The sequence below is a fragment of the Ornithodoros turicata genome, chromosome 8 (assembly GCF_037126465.1).
Source record: "Ornithodoros turicata isolate Travis chromosome 8, ASM3712646v1, whole genome shotgun sequence".
In the NCBI taxonomy this organism is placed as follows: Eukaryota; Metazoa; Arthropoda; class Arachnida; order Ixodida; family Argasidae; genus Ornithodoros; species Ornithodoros turicata.
In genome coordinates, this window is record NC_088208.1 from 23,970,151 (window position 1) to 23,989,449 (window position 19,299).

At 46.7% G+C, this 19,299-nt stretch overlaps 1 protein-coding gene and 1 long non-coding RNA gene across 2 annotated transcripts in view; one reads left to right on the top strand and one right to left on the bottom strand.

The window, feature by feature from the left end:
- The window catches only part of LOC135366736 (uncharacterized), a 329,450-nt gene that overhangs the window by 172,932 nt on the left and 137,219 nt on the right, over nucleotides 1-19,299 (bottom strand). The window contains exon 2 of the long non-coding RNA XR_010414275.1: nucleotides 12,496-12,692. This is a non-coding gene — a long non-coding RNA (uncharacterized LOC135366736). The remainder of the gene's footprint in view (nucleotides 1-12,495; nucleotides 12,693-19,299) is intronic.
- Nucleotides 1-19,299, top strand: part of LOC135366735 (cyclic nucleotide-gated channel rod photoreceptor subunit alpha-like) — a 205,994-nt gene that overhangs the window by 164,341 nt on the left and 22,354 nt on the right. Inside the window, exon 2 of the mRNA XM_064599592.1 lies at nucleotides 12,410-12,703. Coding sequence (XP_064455662.1) covers nucleotides 12,410-12,703 — 294 coding nt within the window. The remainder of the gene's footprint in view (nucleotides 1-12,409; nucleotides 12,704-19,299) is intronic.

The window sequence follows — 19,299 nt, forward strand, 5'->3', positions numbered from 1 at the left end:
TGTTTACGTGGGATAGAGAGTGTTTCCTTGCGAATGTTTCAAAGGAAAAAGGAACCGGCTGCTGCTGATTTGGGCATCGCGCCAAAGGCGCTTCAACGCGGAAGCAACATAGCGCCGTCGTCGGCAGTGAATTTCTGTCAAAACTCTTGTCCAAATAATGCTCCGTTTTTTTTGCTTTTTTTAAAGGCTCTTTTAATATTGCTTGACATTGTTTATTTATGTATTTTCTATTCATTTTGTTACTTTTTTGCGTCTTGGGGCACGCGACAATACCACATGACAGGTCAGATGACCCTACAAAGCTATCCCTTTCACAAAACCACATTGACGCTTGGAGGATGATTTGTCGTAGCTTCTTAGCAAAACAGGTGCGTCATCTCTTTATGATTAGCCGAACGCCAAACTACGTGCTAGCGGCATGGCCGAGAGTGTTAAGGCATTCGATCGTTGCTGTTAGCCAAGGTCGCGCTGAAGACTGAGAGGTGGTGGGCTCGAAGCCTACCATAGGCGATGCCGTCAGACGTTTTCCGGCAGACTTTCCAGACAATTCTTGACACACTTCCCCCATGAAGACGGCCCAGGACGCACGGTAACCCGCCCTGTTCCCCACTCCTTCCTGCTGCCCTCTCTCCGTCTGTTCACGTCTGTACGCGACTCATAGTCGCAGTTGCTTCGTGGCGCCAACACAGAATAAAAAGAATACTTTATGTGTCTGCGTTAGAGTGGTAGTCTGGAATATGCTGCACGGTGTCCAAATCCTACACCGTTAAACCGTGAGTGAATAGAGAGTTTTAGTACATCGTACGCCATCGCCTTTGCGTACGTAAGGGATAGCGTTGGTGGTTCTGCGCACGCCCATAACAGAAAGAGAGCTTCCCGCAGTGCGCAGAACCACCACGCTATCCCTTATGCACGCAAAGGCGATAGCGTGCGAATACGATGCGCTAAGACTCACTATTAGAGAGTCTTAGTACATCGTACGCTGTGGCCTTTGCGTACGTAAGGGATAGCGTTGGTGGTTCTGTGCACTGCGGGAAGCTCTCTTTCTGTTATGGGCGTGCGCAGAACCACCAACGCTATCCCTTACGTACGCAAAGGCGATAACGCACGATGCACTATTACTCACTAATACAGCGACGTTGTTTCAAACCGGTTGATAACGGTAGTGGTTTCGTTGCCTGCATAACAGACAACGCATCATTAACGCTACGCATTAGGGATTGCTCAACACGCTTCTTCAAAAGCTACTATGCCAATAGAAAGAGGTAATATTTCCTTGAGTTTGAGGAACACACAATGCGAAGAGGACAACACAACACTCCAGACACAAGACAACACTAGACTTGTGTTGTCCTCTTCGTATTGTGCTTCTTTCGAGTAACCGTACACCAGTATCGTACCTCAGTTCGATTGCACCATTCTAATTTGCTACTATGGCGCTGGGCCCTACAACAGTCCCGCCAATGGGACGCCAACAGAAAGAAGAATTTGCACCTTCCCTCTTCTCTCCTTCTCAGGCTGTCTGTCATTGGTCTCCTCAAACGCTTCGCCCAATCATAGCGGGAGGTCGTTTGAGGCGACCTATGACAGACCGCTCCGCATTGCCGCCCTTCTTGAGATGGAGAGGGGAGGGACTTCGTAATTGTCGTTTCTTTCGCTCATAAATCACGGACGACGCAACGTATGAACCCCGTTCCTTCTGTGTTGGTGTCAAGGTAACGGCATCTTTCATTCCGTTAGGATACATTTTTTTTGCATTTCAGTGTCACTTTAATGAGAGTTATGCGCGACGTTCGTGACTGAGTAAAAACTCGCAAGGTAGAGCTTGTCTTAAGTCATTGGTCATGTTCGGCCGCCCTGAGTGAGTGAGTGAGTGAGTGAGTGAGTGGGTGGGTGGGTGAGTGGGTGGGTGGGTGGGTGGGTGGGTGAGTGAGTGGGTGAGTGGGTGAGTGAGTGAGTGAGTGAGTGAGAGAGAAACTATGTGCAGGGAACAGCCCTGAAAAATGCATCACGTGAGATCATGGAAAGATGGTGTTCATTTTACACAACTGCATCTTATGTTCACGTACAGCAGTCTTTGAGCTGCATTCAAAATGTGTTGCAGGTGGTTCATAAACTCACGAGTGAAATGAAATTGTAATGAAAACGGATTGAAAGATGCATTTCAAATGCATTCCAAACATTACGTGTAGTCGATAACATCACGAGCGAAATGAAATTGTAATGAAACTGAATTGACAAAACCCATCTAAGTGCGCTGTTTGGCTTCGAATTTTATTCGTTTCTGCTGGGTCTTATGCAGGCATTTCACATATCCATTCTAGTAGGCCTCTCGAAGTCCGCAGTCTAAGCACGCGGAGTCGTATAGCAACAATCGCTATAGGATACCTGATTGCCGCATCTGTTGGTAGTGCTTTACAAGCCTATTTCCCTCGCTATTTGTTAACTACAAGTCATTTTAACTCCCCTTTTGGTACAACTGGAGTTATGCAGTTTTAAAACGCGATATCCCACCCCCACCCACCTTCTGCGCCTAAAGCTTTATGGAGGTAACATAAAGCCTGCCGTTCTCTCCCAATAACCACGTGAAAACAGGGGAAGCCATTAGCTTTTAAGTGCGCAGATATTAATGCGGCCACATTAATCAGCGGCTGAGAAAAGCCAATTTGGAGAACGCTATACAGGATGCTGGCTTTATGTACGTGCTTCAACATATGGTAGCGAACCCGAAAGAACGTTGTGCGTTCGCTTCCCCGTGTCAAATTCATTTGAAGATCTCCTTGAGGATGACTGATGGATCGTAAACGAGGACGCCGTCAAGACGCAGAGGCGTTGTAACTTTCCTCGCGCTTTATTACTTTCTGTATCCCGTTCGAAACCTTGGCAGGACGTTTAAAACGCTTAGATTTATGCGTTAACGTCACCCCTTTCGGTGCCCTTAATGGGGAGCTTCGTACGTCGGAAGCACTTTACGAAGGCGACTCGAAGCCGTCAAATCAAAGGATCAGGAACGTGCAGTCTAAAAACAGAACTTCACTGCATGACATGCTCGGAACCACCCGTCATTCAGGATATCCTTCGCTTTCCTGGTTGGTTGAAAATGGGGCGGAGTACGCTTTTTGTGACAGTTGTGCCGTTATGTTAAGTGACACACACACAAAAAAAAAAAAAAAAAAGAGAAAAAAAACAAGAAAGAAAGAAAGCATACGCCCCACCCTCCCCTCAAACCGGAAGGGATTACCGCATCAGTCGGTTGACGCAATGTCTCCTATTAAGAGTAGCAAGCCTGTGTCTTATAGGCCTTATATGTCTGACCTCTCTCAACACCTAAACAACAAGCAGGGCCCGTTATGCTGTGAAGACAAAGCATTGTAGAGGATATCACGGTTATCGCTTCTGATTTGTGGAAAGCACAAATAACTACGTAACAATTAACTACAATTAGCTGTCAATTACAATTAACTGTCACAATTAACTACGTAAGTGTGACGAAAAGGCGTACTCCTCCCGTGTCAGGATATCGTGGAACAGAAAGGTGTCGTCCAGGATAATGGTTCACTAGGAAGCGTGTTGTGCAGCGATGTTGTTTTAAGAGTGAACATCAAAGGAATGAGGCCCTCGGCTACCTTTCCAATACAGTTCAATTGAAATCAATTAAATTCAATTGAAACAAAATCAACTCAATTCCAATCAATTCAGTTCAATTGAACTCAATTAGTCAATTGAGGGCAATTGTGTCAATTGACGTCAATTGAATCAATTCAGTAATTGAAACAATTTCATTCAACAGAGTCAATTGAAGTCAGTTGGGTAATTGAAATCAATTGTGGTCAATTAAAATGTATTCCAATTCAGTTCACGTGAAATCAATTCAGTCATTTAAAGTCTATTCAATTCAAAAGAAGTAAATTGAGTCATCTGAAATCAATTCACTTCAATTGAAATCAATTCACCCAATTGAAATCAGTTGAGTTAAATGGAGGTCAATTGAGTCAACTGAAATCAATTCATTCAACTGAAACCAATTCAGTCAATTTCAATTGAATCTACCCTTGAGAATACCCTTTGGATTCTGAGCCCAGTAGCTTAGCCGAGCTCGCGGTTACAGTCTCTCTTTCCCTCTCGCCTGGCGCTGGCTGGCGCTTCTCACTTTTCGTTCTGGCGTTCCATCTTCATTTTTTTTAAATCCCCTACAAACTGAAATCAATTTTATTTTTAACTTAATTTAACTTAAATTAATTTATTTAATTTATGTAATTTAACTTAACTCAATTCTATATAATTCAGTGCAGCGCAGTGCCGTGCGTGCGTGTGTGTGTGTGTGGGGGGGGGGGGTACAACGGGTACAACGTTCCATCAAGCGCATACAACTCCTGTAATGTATTATATCTATATTACGCTAATATTCAACTAAAATGTGCTCCGATAAACTAGAATGTAAACTGGTAAACTAATGAAAAAAAACTAAACTCTACTGATACGTAAACTACGTATGAACTGCTGCATGCGAAGTTTAAACCGAAATATATCACCGCAATATAGGATTATTTCTTTTCCAAAACTGCAATTAAACTGCGACCGAATTCTCACGCACGCCTCACAGGATGCACATAATGAGGAAATGTTGGTCGTCGAATTGTTCCTGAGCTGGACAGAGCACATCCTGCTACGCGGTGCTGTATATGAACGGCCGAGGTCCCGTTTACGGTTAGCGTTGCGCAGGATCACCACCGACCCAATGAATCTGAAAGTTCTTCTAGGCAAAGGCGCCTTAAAACGATTCCTGACGGACACGGGCTGGGCTTGTCGTCTCTGACTACGTTGACTCTTGTGTGACTGTGGCTCTTTGTGACTGACTCTTTACGACTATGACTCTCTGTGAGTGACCCTTTGTGATTGTGACTGGGACTCTTTTGTGACTGGGACTCTTTGTGACTAACACCAGCAGTGTCCCGGTGAATGCAAAGTAACAGGTCATGAGAACTGCGACCAACCACTCCACGTATTTTAACTCCACATATCCCCTTCCCCAAAATCTCGCTCGAGTTGACTAACTGATGAAAGTTCTTTTCGATCAAAACAAGTTTTCTTTTCTTTTTTTTTAACAATATGAAAGTTGCGATGGGTTCTCATATTCCAGTTTACACAATTAGTGTAGCGCTGCTAGACGAGAAAAAACGAGAACATAATTTGAGGCAGACGGTCGTATTAATAAAATGCCGTTAGCCATGCGAAAGCGAGATCAGGCGGAACCAAATGAATCACAGACGCACCCTGGGCATTTGGGCTAATGCTTTTTGGTCCTTCGCCATATAGAACATTCGTTCGAGCAGCTGCGCATCATTATGCCGATTGCATTGCGAAAGTCAACGTAGCCTGTTCCATATTAATGCTCTTCCGTTGCCCGGAGCCATGCCTCAAATCAGGGGCTACTCAACAGAAGAGATTTTGGAGTACAGGATGCATTATTTATGCATTCGTCACCGTATTTGGCAGCGCAGCGGATCTAGCAGAATCCGACTGTTTGGGGCTCCTACCGGGGCTTTGAAGAGCGATGTCGGGTGTAAATTGTGTCTGTAGTGAACGCGAAATGCACGCGCATGGAACGTTCCGAAAGGAAGATGGAAGATCAGAGATGCTTCCAATACACTGTGACTGCACAAGCATAGATGGAGGTAATGGGTGGTTAATTGGAACGGAAAGAAGCAATTGTTTTACGAAACAGAGTCAATAGAAGAATATTATTTTACTTCAGAATTTCAGAATTATTTCACTTATTTGCGTCAGAAGCCACGTGCGCCTCATCTTGAAATGTTGCCCGCATATTTAAGAGAGGGACCAATGAGCTTGCTCCACGGGCAATAGAGGAAAGAGGGAAACTGGGGAGCTGCGCAAACAGCTCATCTACTTGCATTAGCGTATTACAGGTAACCCGAAAAGCCCTTCATCTGAGTTTCTGCGAGCGGATATACATCACGTGTTCGTTGCTCCAATGTTTCGCGTGTAATGGGGTAGTGTACTGCTCACTAGTGATGAATCACCCCAGGTCATGGTCATGATTTATTTGTTGTTGTTGTGTTTCTTGTGGCGTAGACAAGCGTCTCAAATTATACTCTCTAGTGATGAATCATCTCAGGTCATGGTCATGATTTATTTGTTGTTGTTGTTGTTTCTTGTGGCGTAGACAGGCGTCTCAAATTATGCGATCCGGCAATCATCTTTTCTGCCACCCAAGGGCTTCATACCACAGCGAAGAACGAAGCTCCCATTAAAAAAAAGGAATTCATCAAGAAGAGAGAAAGAGAAGGGATGTACAGAAAAAAAAAAACAGACTTAGGAATGAAACCAGATTTTCAAGCATTGCCTTCAAATTTGCCTGGCCTAATGCTCCTCCCGTCCCTCCCAAAGGCCCGTCCACGGATCTTTCTATCAATGTATGCTGATGATATGGCACTGTGGTGCATTGGCTGTAAAATGGGACAAATGAAAACTCAAATGGATGCTGCTCTAGAGGCGACAGCGGACTACCTCGAAAACGCGAGCCTGTCCATCTTGACGGAGAAATCCAAAGCCATGATCATCAACAGAGGACGCCGCAAGAAAATCGAGATCAAGCTTCGCGACCACACCATCCCTCATGTCAAGACCCATCGCTTCTTGGGCGTCACCATTGACGAGAAGCTCAGTTGGAGTCCGCAGGTCACGGCTATCAAGTCGACCATCGGAGCCTTCCAAAACGTACTGAAACGACACCGTGGTACCGACTGGGGATGCTCTTCCAAGGCGTTGTGCACGCTACACAATTCGCTTGTCCTTTCCTGCATACTGTATGCTCTCCCATACGCCCTGCCGCCACCAACAAGGGTAGTTCAGCTCGAGGCAGCACACCGCATGGGCCTAAGAAACGCTCTGGGTCTCCCACAGCAATCATCCAGCGAACTTGTCTACGGTGAAGCGGGATCAATGCCCGTTCGTCTTTTTGCTACTGAACGTTTGTTGCGACAGTATGACAGACTACACAGGTCACACGCTGGGAAGAACATCATCCGCAGAGTACGCCGCCACCGCGGATCTCGCTTCAGGAAACTGGGGAGGTACACCTACAAGATGCTCGTTGGCCCTAGGCCGAGCTCCAGAGCGGAAGAGCCACCGTTTCTTCGACAGGGACCGCAGTGCCCTTGCTCTCTTCGGGGTCTCAGAAAGAAGTCACATGCCCCAACTATTGTGGCCAAGGCGCTTGTACAAGAAGCCATCCTGGAAAAGAACGAGGGTGCACTGGAAATCTACACCGACGGGTCCACCAATCCCGTTTCGGGAAGTAGTACGGCAGCGTTCTGGTGCCCTGCACTCGAGCACTTGTGGGGCGGTCGTATCAACACTCAAGTGTCTTCCACCTTAGCCAAGCTCGTAGCCATCAAGCAGGCCTTGGAATTTTTACTCAACGTCGCAGAGAAGAGTCCTATTGTGCTCACAGACTCCAAGTGCTCTCTACAACGGATATGTAACCCCCGCATCGACGACCCCATAGCACATACCATACTGGAGATATGGAAAGAACTCAAGAACAACGGTATTGCCGTGGGCTTTCAGTGGGTTCCTTCCCATGCAGGAATATCCGGCAACGAAACAGCTGACAGATCGCCAACAGCTACCACAAGCTTCCTCCTGAGGTACCTGCACCTCTGGACCCACGACGTAATAGGAAGCAGTTCTCTGCCTACGTCCGAGAAAACCGTCTCACTGCTTATCCGGAAGTGCGGCACTTCTCCCAACCATGCCCCGTGAAGGATCTCAACCGGAAGCGATCTACCCTTCTCCACAGACTCCGATGCAAGTCTGTTATGACACCCGCCTTTCGTTACAAACTGGGCTTCGCGTCATCGCCGCGCTGTGAGACTTGTTTCTGTTTTGGTGGCCTGGCGACCATCATGGACTGTGCAGAGTCTCAAGCAGCCAGATACACCTTGATCTCCAGTTTCAGTGCCTTATCACTTTCCTGTGGCTCTCTAGACCAGATTTTGTACCCGCAGGGTCCCACCCACATCCGTAGCTTTCCGGAATTTTTGAGAACCTTATGGTATAGTGTGACGTCTATTTATGTAACTGGAAAGCCTTTCACTAGCAAAATTGGTTGCAAGTAGCGCTTGTCCCCTGTCTTCTCTATCCGTCCGTGTCTCCCGGCCTTTACGCTTCCCTATGATAAATGCATATTCTCCCCATCTCACATTTCTCTCCTCTTTCACACCGAAGCCAACCCACTACAGCGCCAAGTGAAGATAACGCTCATAAATCTGAGGTTTATTTTGGGGGTCACGTATAGAGCCTATACGTGATGCTGGTCAGTCTACTTTCCTCCGAGCCTCACGATATATGACTCTTCAATGTTCCGCGTTTTCGCAGCTTGCAGCATTCGTAGCACCAGCCTTGATTTAATCAATGTCCTCACGCTTTGCTTGCTTCTCCGAAAGTTTGGACTATTCTCGCGTGCTGTATCGTCTAATATTTGCTTTTCCGGGACGTGGTGATGCATACGTCTGTGAGGCAGGCTTTGCGTTCCTCATTCACAGTTCCTACGCTTGTGCGAGAGTTTCCGGTGGGGCCCGGAAGCAACGTGCAATGGCGCTTTGCTGATATCGGTTGCGATAAGCATTCATTTTACTGTTTTCCTTGCGTGCGGTGTGGATTTCTGCGCACGCTAATGTTTCCGCCTGCCGATCGCGTTTGCAGGTTAGGTTTCTGCTTTGAGTCTTCCCAAAACTTTCGGTTGCGCCTCTCTATGAAGGATTTCTTGTTAAACATTTGGAATAATGAATGTAAAAGAAAGTTTATAGGCCTTAAAACTCGTGCTATCACTGAGGCAACAACTTTATTTTAATTACGAGGGGTGTTCAAGTCAAACCGGGACTTTTCACGTTTCGCAAAAGTAACATGAACGTATAGGCGAGAAATTAGTTTTATTTTTCAACGTAACCTCCAGCTGCACTAATGCACTTGTCCCAGCGTTTCACGAGGGCTGAGATGCCAGCAGCGTAAAAATCCTTACCGGCGCCCTGGCGCCCCCCATCCTGGCGGCCCCCAAGGAACGCCTTCAGTGGCCCGAAGAGATGGAAATCGCTGGGGGCGATGTCTGGAATGTAAGGGGGATGTGGCAGCAACTCCCAGCCAAGTTCCTGTAAGGTGCGTGTCGTGAGATCCGCGGTATGCGGGCGTGCATTGTCCTGTAGGAGGAGGACTCCTTTGGGGATGAGGCCCGGCCGCTTTTGCTTCAGCGCCTTATGCACATCCCTAAGAACCTGGCAGTAATATGCACTATTGATGGTGGTACCACTGGACAGAAAATCAACTTGAACGCCAGCCTTGTCCCAGAAAACCGTTGCCATGACCTCAGCCGCAGACGGGGTGCTTCGGAACTTCTTGGGAGCTGGCGAGCCCGGATGCTTCCACTGTTTTGATGCGCGTTTAGACTCAGGAGTGAAATGGTGCACCCACGTCTCATCGCACGTGATGATCCGATGAAAGAACGGCTGTCCTTCAGTGTCGAAACGGTACCTTAGCTCTTGGGAGATTTCCAGTCTTCTCTGCCGGTCAGAAACGGAAAGCTGCCTCGGGACCCAACGGGCACTAACTTTCCGAAACTGGAGGTGTTCATGGTGATAGTGTTCAACGTTCCCACAGAAAGGTCCGTCTTTCGAGCCAGTTCGAGACATGTTATTCGTCGGTCCTTGAGGATCAGGCGCTCCACAAGGTGGATGTTCTCAGGACACTGGGCCCTGAGCCGCCCCGGCCGGGTCCGTCCTGCAGTGATGTACGGCCGTCTTGGAACCATTTGCACCACTCAAAGGCTTTGCTGCAGCTAAGTGTATCGTGGCCATATTGAGCCTGAAGTCTTCTGTGAATTTCAGATGACTTTACGCCTTCATTCACGTGAAACTTCATGACGATTCGCTGTTCGATGTGCGCGCTCACCTCGTTGTCGGCCATCTTGTCCAGCACGTGTCTTCTGTTTTGCACAAACTTTGGACCACACCCTGGTGAACGCCGAGGCCTGTCGGGTGTGAAAATGACGAAGTAGCGCGAGCCGTTTGAACACTCAGGAGACAGAGGTCCCGGTTTGACTTGAACACCCCTCGTATGAAGAATGGGAAGTGTCATCGCCTGGGGCGATACTAGAGAAGCCTTCGTACTATAGTTTTCATAAAAACGACAAATAACGCTTACCAGATAGCAGACGCAAAGTATCGAACATTTAAAAAGGTGGTTTCATCTTCTGGCATTCTGGCAAATACGTTGAAATCAGACAGCTCTGCAGGGACATCTTTCGATCCTGATCTTCCACTGCTCACACTCGTTTCGCCGCCCGTTGTTAACTTCTACTCCGTTCCCCTCCTATATATCTCTTCTTCTCCTCTTCTCTCTCTCTCCACAACTGTTACCGTGTGTCCACACCACGACCTACTAGATTATAAGGACCATGTCACAATCAGCAACTCCTATGAGGAGCCTGCCCGCACGATCCGCCAGGGGCGCTACTCATCGGCACGCCACGATTGGACGATGGAAATTTGACTTCTGAACGCGCAGAAGCGTATGTACGACTACCGTAGCAGACGACAGCGATAGCTCCTAAGAAAACGCGTAGAATGATGATGATAATCAACCTCAGAATGAAACATCGGTGGAACGTCCACCGCTTGTACAGATATACTAAGGTAAGCTGAAGTACAAAGTATTGTAGAAGTTGAGGAAGCAATAACTGGGACGATGGGAAGTGCCACCGCTAGCTTCCAAAAATGCGGCGCTGGGAAGGGGTACGCAAGACATGGTCGTTATAATCTAGTAGGTCGTGGTTCACACGAGCGACATCCTCACGGAAGATTCTAGTGGAAGAAAAAGCGAAAACACTGCTCACGGAGCCGATGTTCCGTCCCGTGTTATGTTGAGCATTCACACGGTGACGGAATACCGCGAGTGGCGTACTGCGCACTTAGCAGACGACACCGCCAGCGTCTTTTCTTGTCGTCTGCTACGGAATATCTTGTGGCTGTGTCGCGGTATATTCCCCACGGTTAGCAGTGTACGTGAAGCCGCGACGTGAAGCCGCGACGTGAAGCCGCTCGCGATCATGTGACAGCAGAAAGCTATGACGTTTTTAGAATCTTCCGCTGGAGTATTCTGGGGAATGTCGTTCGTGCGAATACGCAGATACCGAGATACCTACACTGCTGCCGACGCTCGTCGGCCCCATAAACCTATCACTTTAAAATGCAAAGGTCATGCCAACTCTGCGCGTGTGGCAATACTACACAGTAGGGATAGAAGTCTTACAGTGTCCAGAAAGGTGAGCTGTGCTTCTAGGGCATGGCGTTGCTGAACTGGATTCGACCGTGAACGAAGGAAAGAGGGTGTGGGTGTAGCTCGCATAAAGACGTTCCTTAGTTTTCTGAATTACTGCAATGACGGCAACTTGGAGAGTTCAAGCAACTCAAACGACCCAGGCGGACTTTGGAACGTTGGAAGCTGGCTTGTCGCAAGCGGTAACTCAACTGAGCAATAATAACGACGTTGAGTCGACTTCTTCGCTTCTTCGATGAATTAACGCAGCATCATGACGTAGTCTCTGATGGATTGGTCGCTGTGCCACAGCCTCCTTCAGTTTGGATTGTAATGCATTACTGTCACCGGCATTATTGCATTACTGTCGGGTCACCATCACCATACGTCAATACTACAGCGCAGCAACATTAGGTCCGCGCGTTAAAATAGGGGGGGGGGGGGTAGAAACACATTGCTTTGTAGCTTCTCCTGCGTATACACTTCGCCCCTGCAAGCAAAACACGCTTTACCGGAGACCATCACCATAGTACGAACACGCGCTTCGAATAATTTTACTCCCTATTTGTGGAGAACACATCGTGCATCGATAAATATAATCACCACCGACGTGGTTGACGGCATAGAGAATTCTCTCGTCAGTGGTTGCTGCAAGGTCGTGGCAATTAATGGGATATGAAGGGATCGTGTCCCTTTGTCAGGAAAGACAAAAAAAAAAATGAAAAGAAAAAAAAACAGCAATTTTGGTAATTGTGTCAAACACATCTATAAATGTATGAGCTCCGTGGGGAGGTAATTTGTGACGAAGTTTTATTTAAAAAAAACGTAGTCTTGGAATCGCGTGGTCGTAGCACTATCACATTTTGTCACATGACAGTGCCATCACGTGACCTATAGACGTATCACTTTAACAGTACATTCACAGCAGAACAAAGAAGACGCGTTCAGCGCTAACTCTCCCAGTGAGGGGCGACATTTCCGTGCTCTTCTGTTTGTAGTCGTTTGTTCCTGCTCGACTCCGCGCACTGCTTATGGCAGAAACTCTTACACCGGTTTTAAGTACGTTCTCTTTATGCAGCCAAGCTGGATGCGGTGAAGACGTACATGCGAATGCGACACGTGCCAGAACACCTGCAGAACAAAGTGATCAAGTGGTTCGACTACCTGTGGCTAACGCAGAAGTCATCGGACGAAGAGCGTTCCGTGGGCTGTCTACCGGATAAGCTCAAGGCAGAGATCGCCATCCATGTCCATCTGGACACGCTCAAGAGAGTGGAGATCTTCCAGAACACAGAGGCTGGTTTCCTCTGCGAACTTGTCCTCCGCCTCAGGCCGGTGCTGTTCAGCCCAGGAGACTACATCTGCAGGAAAGGTAAAGTACTTTGTTGTGGGTACTGTGACGTTTCTTACTTTGCAAAAAGTTGGATACGCAGGTAGAACAGCTATAGGAAAGCTTTAGAGAATAAATGCACTACACCAAAACGAGGTGAAAGGACAGACGACGGCGACAGTGCGCACTCACAACAACAACAACTTTATTTTATGATTATGATTGGGGAGTTCACAACACTGTTTAATAAGGTCAGGTAAGAACATGTATTTATACACGATCCTGGATCGTTGGTTGGTCTTAGCAGCAACAGGGCTCCTGCGTGAACCCGGAACATTCATCATCATTCATCATCTTCTCCCCCTCAAGCAATGGGATAGGGTGCCGCCTGAGCTGCGAAACATCCCAATACATCATCATTGCTCATTTGTTGTTGTTGTTGTGGTTGACCGGTTGGTTGGTATAAAAAAGAAAAATATGGAGGTGTTGACCCAACTCTCTACATTGGGCCGGCTACTCCAGTACGCTTATGGTAGCGAGGTCTGGCTACCAATGATTCCAAAAGGATGTTACACGATCCTATTAACTGCTGTGTCCTTTTTATCCCGTGTTTCTTTAGCAGTTTTGTCCTCCAGATACGTACCAACATGCCTGCGTCCAGGTGTTTATTAAGGATGGCTTTAATGACACAACATATAGAGGCTCTTTTTGTGTTTTCCTTAGCACCATTTTCACTTTGAAGAACGCATGATGAGGATACATTGAAGTTCATATTGCGTATGATTCATCAGTGGTTTTATTGATATACTGGTTTCGTCGATTCTTGTCGGATTGTCTACACCTGCTGCGATGTCGCAGGCCGTTCCTTTGGGCAGACCTAGACATTATCTCACGTGACGTCCTCGACGCGTTCAACATGGCTATGACAATTGCTGACTTTGTTGAGTGTTATTGTGGAGCTTTCGTGCACACTCTGCACGGGGAAACTCTGCGACGTTTGCGAAGTGGTTGCGGACACGTCACACCTCCTGCTCACCTGCCCCAAGTACACTAACCGTCGCGCCACCCTTTCCCGCTGCCTCGAGCGTTTCGAGCACAATCAACTGACTCTGGCCGCACTTCTTGGCCCTGTGCCTCAGCACCAACAATGGGCCGTCACATGTGCTTTATTGCACTTTCTGAAGTACACTGGCCTGGCCTCCAAGCTCTGAGATGCGAGCTCCAGGAGTATCACCTTTTCTTCTTCTTTCATTTCTTTCTTCTTCGTTAATGGAATAGCATGCCGGCCTTGGTCTGGCAGACCTTTCCTTTTAATAAATGTATATCCCCCCACCCACCCCCCCACCTGCACGGAAACTCGACAATAAAACTGGATGCTTGCTAACCGTCTCAATACTATTCGGACCTCCCCTTTCGTGGACGTTAAGATGTTTTATATTTCGTCTATTAAGGCAAATATACAAATAAACACGTTGTGTAATACAGCAGCCTTGGTTTAGGCGAAGCTCTGTGCCTATTAAAGTTGTCACGTGATATGCTCTGTCAGCATGTGGCGTTTTCTGGAAACAGTAAAATATAGCAAACTGTCACCGTATCGGCTTTTGTTAATGGCCACTCTCGCCTCCGCAAAGAGAGTGTTTTGCGCTGTTTACAAAGCCATTCCGAAGAGATTACCTCAAGAGGCCTCTCTTGATCCGCCTACCTCTTTGTGACGCCATCAGCGGAGCGTGGTTGAGACGCTGTTTTGCATCCACACAAAGATGAGTAAACAAAAAGATGAAAGAGTAAACTCGATGTAAACGAGAAAATAACAATGAACGCACAATGAAGGTGAAATTGTACATGAGAATACAGACGTCTTTTCAGCGGATGTTGGTTATACGTATGCAAGGGCACAACAAAAATTATTCTGCATGTACGAGTACGAACGCAAAGATAGAAACGAAAAGCTATTCAAAGTAATGGGACACTATTCTGTGTGGAATTTCCGCCAGGTTACGCATGAAAAGGGAGACTGAATGCACGGCTTATTGAATTACTCGAATTCGAGCCCTGGAAATATGAGGTAGAAAACGGACGTGTTTTTTGTTGTTGTTGTAGGTTGACATACACACATAATGAAATGATGATGAGATGGCGTATAGGTTGAAAGCCTGAAGCAAATGTGGAGGCATGTGTTGACTTACGTCCCCCATTTTTTTTCTTCTATCACATCACATCACAATGTTTTAATTATAAAAAAAATTGATGAGGATGATCAATGAAATTTATGCGGTACATATGCGTTAGCATTAGCTAACGCCATAGCGTGTCTGAGGTACGGTTCGGGAGTTTTAGAGCTGTTTCGCCTAGGATTTCATTCACCAATCCAATCCAATCCAATGTCGAGGACTCAGACAGTCTTGTCGACGGTCGATTTTTTCCGACATGGGGGTTCTAATGCTTACGCAATAACAGACTCAATTGGAAGTGACGTTGGGATGTGAAGGTTTGGAGATTGTCAAATAAAACAGGCGCAATAGCTCTCGTTACATTGTAAGATCAATCAGAAACGGTGCCGTCAATATTGTTACCATCGACCCGTAATTGATTCCATCGGACAAGTGGGAAAAAATTGAAAATTTTCGCTTAATTTACTCAAGAGTGAATTTTATCAGTACGAGAACGTATCTCCTGGCTTTTGGTGTATCTTCAAGGCGAGCAGCGCAAGAAGTAGTTGTGGATTAAACCGCCGTGCTCTGTTAACGAAACACGCGAGAACCATACGTCAAGAGGAGCAAGTCACCCCACTCTATCAGTCTTTAATCATGCTCTAGCCCAACCTTCCGGAACATTCTTCGACGTGTAGAAAGTAGCTCTCCCCGGGCAAGGCCTTCCAGGGCCCTCCAAGGGCCTTGCCTACCTTCATCGATTTCACGACTTCATTAGCGGGGACTCTCCGTATTTTCCCTCTTAGGGTTCCAACACTTAGGCCTTTACTTTCGGTCGGTGTGCAGCGGAATGTCAAATGCATCCATCACGCAGCCGGAGAAAGGCCGCAGCTTTCGTGTCCCAGCTTTTTCTTCTTTTTATTTTCATTTATTTATTATTTTTTTTCTCCACCCGCAACAGCCTGCGACGGTGGTCCATCAGCATGGTGCATGATTTGATTCGCACGTGCGAGCGAATGCATAATACACGGCTTGTGTGTTTGCAAATTGTTGCGTCCGTTGCGAACATTTTCTTAAGGGTATCTTGAATGCTGGGCGATTTGATGAAGGCGCATGGCGAAACGAAATAGCGCTGCAACGAGACCAAGACGCAAGAGGGGAGTGCGCACAGGTATACACATATTTCGTAGTCCAGTTTTGTTTCGTTCTTGCTTTATAGAGAGAGGTAGAGGTAGGAGTGAAAGAATTGCTGCGGACCTTGTCGCCGGGCGCGCTAAAATGCCGTAGATTTATACGTCATCGTAACTGACGGTAAATGTTTGGTCACGTGGTCACTGTCACGTGGTCCTATGAGGCAACGGACAGACCTACGCGGCGCCACGAAGCTGTCGCTTTTTTTTTTTTTACGTCAGCCGCGCCGGTGCAGACGGCTGCTCCTGAACGCTAACGTAGAATCTGACAGAACGAGAACAAGAATTCACGAACTTAATTGTTGAATACAATTTAAAATAACCATGTCACACAGCGCACACTCTAAATCTTTTCACACCTTTAAAGGTGTAATAACGTGCATGGCGCACGCCTTTTTAGGTGTAATTTTGGTCACATCATAATGGAGCACGGTTTCGCACAAATTTTCTTTACTCGAGTGTTGTCTGTCCTCCAAAAATGCAGTCTTGCAACATCTCAACATTGCTCAACAGTATTGTAGACACTTGCGCGTGCTCGATTATCGATAGCGATGCATTTATGCATTAGCTCGTACCTACAATATCCATGACATAATGAAAGCAAGATTTGCACTGACACTTGATCTTTAGTAATGCTTTCCGAATTTTGTAAAATATCATCCTGGAGATGCAATGTTACGCAACCAGGTTGAATGTGCATAGCGCGCACCTTTAAAGGTGTGAAAAAGTTTACAGTGCATGGCTAGACGTAGTACTTCCGCTGCAATTCTATCTGCTCTACTAGTACTGACGGAAAGATTGGGTGCCTAGCAATTTTGACGGCAACAACAACAACAACAACTTTATTTGAAGATGATGAATGGGGAGTTTCATCGCCAGGGGCGATACTCTACCCCATTGCTGGTGGTGATGTGGGGAATGAAATGATGAGCCGCTTCACAACAAGGATCGATTGTGTCCTGAAAGGTCAAAGGAGCTTCGAGAGGAGAGCGTTGGAGGTCTGGATTCGGCCAGGGACCAAGCAATTTTGATAGGGAGAAGGGTCGAGAGTCCGGCTGACTAAGAGACCTGGAGGGTGCGGTTCGCGAAGGTTGGTAGTGTAGGCAATCAATAAAAATATATGCTCCAGATCCTCTAGAGCATCGCAGTGACAGCATCTGGGAGCATTGTCTCAAGCGGTAACGCCACTGAGCTGTAAAAGCCACATAGAGTCGCATTCGCGCAATTAATGCAGCATCTTGGCGAGATTTTGACGGCATAATGGATGAAAGTACCGCGAATCATATAAATGTGGCAATCGCTCACGCTGCTAAGAGGATATTCACAAATAGCCGTACGTCGTTTGGACGATGCCACTTCAAGCCGGGCGCATTCGGATGTGCATTCGTCATCGCCCTGCCTTGTTTCGCTAAACGGAAAGTTCTCTTCAATCTGATCTTGAAACGAACACATTACATCAATGCTCCCGGGATCCGGGACCGGAGCCAGGGAATGTCCATCCGGGAAAATAGCCGGACAGAGGCTGATATCATCACATGCAGTTACCCAAGCAGCACAATGTACTGAAAGTCGAGTGCAATAGGGGTGGACGAGTAGGCGGAATGCCTTGAACAGACTCTTGAAACTAAAGAGCATTGATAAGATACATACCGGCCACCCCTACTGCACTCGACTTTCAGTCCATTGTGCTGCTTGGGTAATGCATGTGATCGCTAAATTAGAGATAGTCGGCATAGGTAGATAGATAACGTCACACATTGAGCATTTTGTTGCATTGTTTTGCATTTGCATTTGTTGTCCTTCTTGGACGCCAGGAGTCAGCTAAATAGCATGCAGAAGAGTCGACAGAATACATTGTCACAGCGATAGTAGCCAACTAAAATGCCGAGGAAGGAAAGTATTTAGCTATACCACGAAGGGGAGCCACAATCGAGGCCACAGCGTAAGTGGTTGTGAAAAAGGTTTATTGATTTACAGGAGGTTTACTTGAAAAATGTCAGAACAGATTTCTACTTCTAAATGCTGTCAAATCACGACCACAAGTCTAATAGAGTATCTGTTCTTTTTTTAAAACTTGTTTATCAGTTAATCAGTCTATCTATCTATCATCAATCTATCTATCATCTATCTATCTTTTTTTGAGACCACGGCCTGAAAGTTGGTCCTTCGAAGTATGATCACGCGGGTTACATCGTCGGTAGGTAGCAACTCGAAGAACTCACAAATGCCGAAGAATGTTACCGCTGTCCGCCTTGTGGAAACTTACGGCGAGTCCAGAAGCGGGACATAATTACAGCGCGGAAGCGAACACCAACGGCAGTACAAGGCACGTGGGGGAAACTGTGCACGCTGTGTGCCGAGATCCGAGATGCCAAGAGACGTACGCTCCGCAGGAAACGGCATACCTGCGTAAGTAGATTATGCCATGCCAACGTAGTCCACCGGATGGGCGGGCATGCGCCTTCGAAATCGGCTTCTCCGTGGGATTAACCATACATTTTTAAAATGATATATAGCGCCGCGAGGAATTATTAAATTTGCGTGAAATATGTCTTGGCCGCTAGACTTCAGTGATTTCTTCTGCTCAATGGCTTGGGCGACACAAACAACACGAGGGGTAGAATCACGAGACAATGCGAGCCCTTGACAACGTCTGACCTCGCACTCTAGAAGTTTTTTTTTTTTTTTTGAATATGATGCCCTTCTTCGATTTAGCTTCAGTTTGTTTCTTTAGCACATGTATGCAGGGTGGTTTACCCTTTACTGATTTTTTTTATGAACAAGCGATGAGGACAGCATAGATGTGGCTGAGATGTCGTTGATGCAGTTGAGTTATACGGCCAGGCGGACATCTTCTCAAAGAGAGTATGTAACTAGAAGGTCACTAATTACGTAAAATTCATAAATTAGCACTTCAATTACGGGATTTCCGGCGAAAGCGAAATAGCAGAATGGAGAAAATCCTCGTCGAAAGCCATTCCATTTTTTATAAAAAGTCTGAAACGCGCACGTGCGTCGAAATATTCATCCCCGAATTTTTATCTGCAAGTCAGCCGAAACCAAAACCGCGCCGATCGGGAGCGCAGGGAGCACAGCGCTCATTCCACGTCAGAGAGTCACGTGCTTCTGAACGATGGAGATGATTGGTGTAGGTTTTGATCTGCAGGCCAGATCCACCGCTTTCCCTCAAGATAAGCTTCCGTCGGTGAAGGTGATGTGCTCCTGAGGTGTGTTGCTTATTAAATTGATCTGTGGATATTTCACCACACGGACTTGTTTCAGGATTTTTTTCTAAAAA